Below are 7,498 nucleotides of genomic sequence, written 5' to 3' on the forward strand. Positions count from 1 at the left end.
GATGTTAAAGGTCCCTGTCTTTAGCATCAGTTAATAACTGATATAAAAGACTACCTATTACATCATTTCCACTTAAAAAACCGATATAATAACTCAATTTTCAAATTTTAACACACTTTTATATTCTGAATATGATCATAATATGATATTCTAATCTAATCTAACATACTCTAGACATGCCAATTTATTAGTTTTTCCCCAAAAAACGATGTTGTTGTTACCTTTTATATCAATTGTTTAATAAGACTGATGTCTATGGTTCTTTTTACATTAGTTTAGTGGTAAAAACGATGTCTAAACATAGGCGAACCGATTTCTTTGTTGTCATTAACAACGGTTTCTGTTAAGGTAGACGATGTCTATTGTTGTCTTTAACATCAGTTCTGGACTTCTAAAATGTTATCTAGTGGTGCCTCTAACATCAGTTCTGTAAGTTAAGTCGATGTGTATTATTGTCATTTACATCGGTCATTAACTGATGTAAAAGCTCAATGCCTTTAACATCACCCACAAAGACATCGTTCGAGTTTTTTGGTTACATCAGCTACTAACTGATGTCTACATCTTTTAACATCGATTTAACATTAAATTAACTGATGTTTTAACAATCAATAACATCAGTTCTAACTATAGTGCCTGGTGTTATAATAGTATATTAACATCATTTATCTTTTCTAACCGATGTTATGCATTAATATAATTTGACATCATTTTGCTGTATAAATGATGTCTAACCATCTGCCGCCAAAGCTAAGCGCAGGTTCCCAGGCTCATTGCCGAAAGTGGGCCACCTGTAATCGATATTCCGCCAAGCAGGTGAATCAGCAGGATGATGCATCTGGCCATCGTGAAGTCTATGGTTGGAATGCCAAGTCAATAACTCACGTTTAAATCTTGAAATGATAGGGAATGACCACATAACTTTGGCCGGGACGTTAACCCTTGCTTTACCATCCTTCCCCAACTTCCACCGAGATAGACGACACTTGGGACACTCTAAAGCATTCTCATTTACTCCTCTATATAGAATACATTCATTCGGACAGCTGTGGATTTTTATATACTCGAGGCCTAAATTTGATAAAGATTTCTTTGCTTCGTATGCATTAACAGGCAGTGCATGATCTTGAGGAAGGATGGAGCCGACAATAGAGAGTAAATCAGTAAAGGAGTTCTCACTAATACCGAATCTCGCTTTCCAATTATGCAATTTTAACATTAAATCTAATTTAGTGCATTCACTACCCTCATATAAAGGCTGTTGAGCATCAGCTACAAACCTCCTGAACTCGTGCGATTCTTTATCGTAATCATCCCCCCCAGATTATGGAATGCTGCATCACAAACCTCAGCAGCAGCAGCAACTCCAGATGCAGCTTCAAATGAAACTGCAATTTTCTCGTCTTCATCAGGGTGCAGTGTGCTACCCATTGATGACTTTACACTCTGATCCCCATGCCAAATCCAATCAATATACCCCAAACTAAAACCATTTTCATAATTAAAGATGACCCCTAATTATTTTTATTGAGAATTTCTTGAAATTTACGCATTTCGAGCAGGGGCAAGGTACTTTCTTAGGATTCTTGCAGTTTTCTTCAGCATAAATCAAGAATTTTTCAACACCAATTTCATAATCCAGCGAATCCCTATCTTTCAAAATCCAATATTCTTTATCCATATTCGACATAGCTACAACCTACCTGATGTGCAGTCAAATTACAACTAATCAAGTAAAATAAAAACAATCAGTATACTCAACACCAATCAAAGCTTCATCTATACATAGTAGCACCAATCATTATAATTATTCAACTAAACAAATAGTCAACATAAGCCAGCAAATATCACAGTAGCTAGCACAATATCAACCCACTATCACAAACACAAACACACTATCACAGTAGCACAATATTAACCAAAATAGCCCTAAAATCAGTACCCCTCATATATATATACAAGAACACCGAAATTAAAAATCTTCATATATACACAATAGCACAATATTAACCCAAAAAGCAACCAAATATAGCATGTATACACCAATGCATGAGAGCTTACCAACTCAAGAAATAAGCTCCCAGTCGACTAATTAAGCTCAAGCTTCGAGCACTCGAAATAGCAACAAGATGCGCGGGGTTAGAGCTCGAGACTGAAGAAGTAGGGGCGTAATCGAGGTTGTACAGCTGTCGGAGCGCCTGAACTCGGACGGAGAGGATGAACGTCGGTGGAATCGAGGTCGCTCAGTTTCTAGGGTTCTTGAGCAGAGAGGTCGGGACTCGGGAGTGTTTTAATTTGAGTGTGATGTGTGTGTCTGAATGTTTGTGTATATGTGATTTATGTTTTTAAGTTTTTGTTTTATTTATTTAATGTTATGTTTTTTGATTTATATTTGTAATGTGTTGGGTTGTAATGTGTTGGGTGATTTTAATTTATGTGTGTGTGGGAGTAGTTTTAATTAGTTTAATATTTTAATTTAGTTGAATAATTATAATTTTTAATATTTATTTTTATAATTTTAAAGTTATAACATATATGATTTGTGTATATATCTTAATGTTTCTTGATTTATATAAATATTTATATGTATGTGTTTGTAGTGATTTTATTTTAAAGTTTTATATTTGTAATGTGTTGGGTAATGTGTTGGGAGATGAAATTTGTTTAAGGGAGGGAAGTTGAAATTTTATAAGGGAGGGAAATTTTTCATAAAGAGGAAAAGGGGTGGGAATGGTGGAAACTTTTTTTAAACACGTACATTTGACATCAGTTGCATAAATAACTGATGTCTAAAGTACTTTAACACATCAGTTGAAAATGATGTTAAAAGCATTTTTAACATAAGTGGCAATTCTAACTGATGTCTGAAGTGTGATGTCTATTCCACTTTTTCTAGTAGTGGGGTAGGGGAATAATTTATTTACACAACAATATTACTAATCCAATATCAATTCACGCCTTACGGATTCCGATTGCTATTAACCGGGCTCATTAGCCATTAATCAACCAAGACATCTTATTTTTATACAGAGTAATGCTAGATATCCCAATTTATGTTTCAAATTTTTTTTCTCTTATAAATGACGTGATACAAAGATCACTAAATTTTTTTTATCAATGTGAGCCGAACAAAAAATTGAGAACAGTACTTTTTCGATACTACTAATCAAATCATAATATAACATAACCACTTCCATCAACCATTATGCATCAATCACTTCAACACAATGTAAGCAAAATACAAATTCCACTCATCCCATGTTATGTTAGTTCATGAGCAACTACCAACTCCAACACTACAAGAAAACCGGCTAATTTCGACCGGAGGCTATTTTCGATCGGTAACGGTCGAATATAAATCCGGTCAAATTATCCGGTCGAAAATAATATTTTCGATCGTATACGCAGAAATGGACAGTCGAAAATGACCACTTTTCCTGTAGTGCAACTTGATATACGGATATGTGGTCCCATTAAGAAATTGAGAAAGATTCCCTACGTCCAATTTTTCTCCCTCTATACAAGCCCAAAAACAATGTGAGTCTCATTCTTCACCGTCTTCACACCAACTTCTAGAGTACTCAAGTAATTGTCCCATTGTTCTGGCAAAAAGTTCAGTATAAGCAGTGATTTTTCACAAGAAAACATTAGTTTTTGTTGAAATTTACGGTTTTCGTTAAAGAATCCCGATTTAAATCTATTAATTTATTCTATGTTATAAATTATCTTAACAATTTCTCATTTTTACCCATTAGTATAAGCAATTTAAATTGTTTTAAGTACTTTTACTTCAATTAGAATTAATTCTTTACTGTTTAAAAGTTTATGACCATAATAATAAAGAAATTTATTATTTTATTAAATATTATTAAAGAGGATATCAAGTTTTAATTTATTTCATAATTGAATAAAATATATATGACCTAGATATAAAAGTAAATAATCAATAAATCGTATTAATAATTCTTATAATTAAAATATTATTGAATAAATATATGTGTAACTCCGGTAACTTGTTAATTAATTGACCTTTATATTGACAATGAGACTCAATTTTATTATTAAATATATACATATATACATATATACATACATACATATATATATATATATATATATATATATATATATATATATATATAAATGGAAATTCAAGTTTCCAAACAAGCCATAACAAAAATTAAAAAAGTTACCGTTTTTGTGATTCTCCCCCCTAATCTCATTATTTAGTTTTATTAAATTATCACTTTATATTTTATCTTGAGTTAAATCATGTATAAATAACTAAAATATAAATTTAGAAGTAATGAGAAGTAAACTTAAATTGTTAATAAAGTGATGGCGGACATATATACATTTTCACGAATAATGAATAACATCTAAATTATCAATAAAGAGGCGATAATTATAAAATTAATATTAAAATAACTCAAATGAATTTTAAAAAAAATAATCACTTATGATTTATATTATTTAAAAGTTTCTTCCAAATGACATATTTTAATCATGATAAATATATTTCATTGTATATGTTTATAAGATATGTTAATTTATATATAATATCTAATTATTTGTTTAATTTATGTTAAACATAAATGTGATCGTATGATATTAGTGTAATTGAATATTATATCTTTATATATAACATGTGATATATTGAAGAAGTTATATTTTCATTATATTAAATTAAATCATTATAATTGTATTCAAAATTGGCAAATCAAATATGTATAAGGGCACTAAAAGAACAACACAAATACCTAAGTTCCCATTTCAAAAAGAAATATTTACAGGTAATATTATTTTAGTATATATGTGTACATGATTAAAAAATCTTATAAATTTTTATATATAATAAGTGGCGACATTAAAAAATAATTTATAATACTATGATGATAACGGGCGATGAAAATATTTTATATTATCAACGTACATCGTACGTCAGTTCTTACTGAAAATTATTTATAATATCCGGACATTCATCATACTTCATCGATATACATCAGTTATTACTGAAAATTATTTATAATATCCGGACATTCATCATACTTCATCGATACTTTATGATATCCGAAGTCCATCATGTGTCAGGGATATTATTATTAATAGATTTTGTTGAAAAACGACTTTGTTCCTGTGTATATATAACATCTCCTTCTACGGTGAAAAGAAAGCAAAGTGATGGACCGACTGTGCTCTCACGGAATCCCTCCACATAAAAATGAAAATAAGGCATATACAATAGATAAATGGAGTTTTGAAGAAACTAAGTTATTTGAAACTATTATGGAAAAATATGAAGAAAATGGCTCCATGGCATTTTTTGAAGAGGTAGCCATTTCAATGCCATGGAGAACCATGTCATCTATCAAAAATCACTATGAGATTTTAATAAAAGATATGAAATTGATCAAGTCCTCCAATGGTCAGTTTGAAGATATCGTCAGTGAGGATCCCATGGAGGAGGAAGATTGTGAAAACATTAACATGGAAGATACCAACATGATGGAGCTCGAGGGGGGAGGTGTACACAAGATTCCTAGGCCAAAGAAAAGAGGGATCCCATGGAGCATACAGGAACATAAGTAATTTCTTTCATCAAATTAATATTAGAGACTTGTTTTATTGTAAACAAATTGTAATTTTTTGGTCATCACTCTGTTCTTGGGTTTGTAAAATGTGACAGGTCATTCTTGGAAGGGTATAAAACATGTGGAAAAGGAGAATGGAAGAAAATATCAAAGGACTTTGTGCCTAGCAAAACTCCATCTCAAGTTGCAAGTCATGCCCAAAAATATGAAAAGCGCCAGCACACCGACACTCCCCCGGAGAAACGTAGGCAAACCATTAATGACATCAGATGTCTTTGCTGCGACTCTGGCCCATGCAAGTTTGTTGCCACTGGGTCACCTGTCTAATCATCTCGCGAATCAAGCAGCTTAATTATGATTATGTTCATCATAACTAATAAAACCTGCGTTGTTCTATGTGGATGCAGCAACTTTTAAGATTTCAACATAGTGAATGTATTATGTATATGCGCATGTGTGTACTTTGTGAACCTGTTTGTGTCCTTTGTCTAATTTCCTGGATCATGAGAGTGTAATAAAGATATGTACTAAAGGCATTGAGTTGGAGGGTTTCCAGCATATGTCCTTTAAAGCTGAGGTTATAACAAAGATGGCTTCTGAGGTTATAACTTGATAGTAAATAACACCATATCAGAGACATTTACAATCATGATAAACCATATTTCATTATATATGTTCATAAGATATATATGTTTATTTATATGTACCTTTAATTTATAATACAAGTGATGTGTAATATTGATGTAATTGAATATTGTTTCTTTATATATAATATGTGATATATTAAAGAAGTTATATTATTAATAAATTAAATTAAACCATTATTTGTATTCAAAATTTGCAAATTAAATATGTACAAGGGCAGTAAATCTATGCTCCCATTCCAAAAAATAACAATTTACAGGTAGACATGTGTACATGACTAAAAAAACCTTATTTTATATAATAAGTGATGACATTAAAAAATAATTTATAATAGTATGAAGATAACATGGATGAAAATATTTTATATTATCCACGTACATCAGTTCTTGGTGAAAATAATTTATATTATCCCTACATTCATCATACTTCACCGATATTTATAATATCCTAAGTCCGTCATGTGTCAGCGATATTATTATTAATTGATTTTGTTGAAAACCCACTAATTTGTTCAGATGCATATATAACATCTCCTTAGCAAGAAAGCAAAGTGATGGACAAACTCTACTCTAAGGAAATCACTCCACATAATAATGAAAATGAGGCATATACAATAGATAAATGGAGCTTTAAAGAAACCAAGTTATTTGAAACTATTATGGAAAATTTTGAAGAAAATGGTTCCATGGCATTTTTCGAAGAGGTAGCCATTTCAATGCCATGGAGAACCATGTCATCTATCAAAAATCAGTTGGAGGGTTTCCAGCATATCTTTTTCTGTAATAAAGATATGTACTAAAGGCATTCAGTTGGAGGGTTTCCGGCATATGTCCTTTAGAGCTGAGGTTATAATAAAGATTGCTTCTGAGCTAGGTTGTAACTTGATAGTAAATAACACTATATTAGAGACATTTACGATCATGATGCAAACCAGTGATCACCACACAGGACTAAGAATTGAGTATTGAGTAAGATGTACTGCATAAATAAAGCAATAAGATTTTTACAAATATTCTGCCTTTATTCCAGATAGGGATAGAATTGGTTACACACAGAAATTCCACGTCCGTTGACTAGGAAGAATTAATTATCAAAAATTATTATTTGAGAACTACAAAATTAACTTAAATTTAATACATTCGGTGAACCTGAATAATACACTTTCTAGCGGAAATTTTATTCGGCTACTACTCGTAGGCTGTAGCGAAATCGTAATACAAATTTTAAATTACTGAACACTTTGTGTACTGTTGTCAGACAAA

At 31.2% G+C, this 7,498-nt stretch overlaps 1 protein-coding gene across 1 annotated transcript; it reads left to right on the forward strand.

Moving 5' to 3' along the window:
• Nucleotides 1-5,286: 5,286 nt before the first annotated feature.
• Nucleotides 5,287-5,918, forward strand: LOC135152280 (transcription factor SRM1-like). Its single transcript, XM_064092149.1, has 2 exons — nt 5,287-5,585; nt 5,687-5,918. The coding sequence occupies exons 1-2, from the start codon at nt 5,287-5,289 to the stop codon at nt 5,916-5,918; spliced, it is 531 nt and encodes a 176-aa protein (XP_063948219.1).
• The last annotated feature ends 1,580 nt before the right edge of the window (nt 5,919-7,498 follow it).

The sequence above is a fragment of the Daucus carota genome, chromosome 4, assembly GCF_001625215.2.
Source record: "Daucus carota subsp. sativus chromosome 4, DH1 v3.0, whole genome shotgun sequence".
Lineage (NCBI taxonomy): Eukaryota > Viridiplantae > Streptophyta > Magnoliopsida > Apiales > Apiaceae > Daucus > Daucus carota.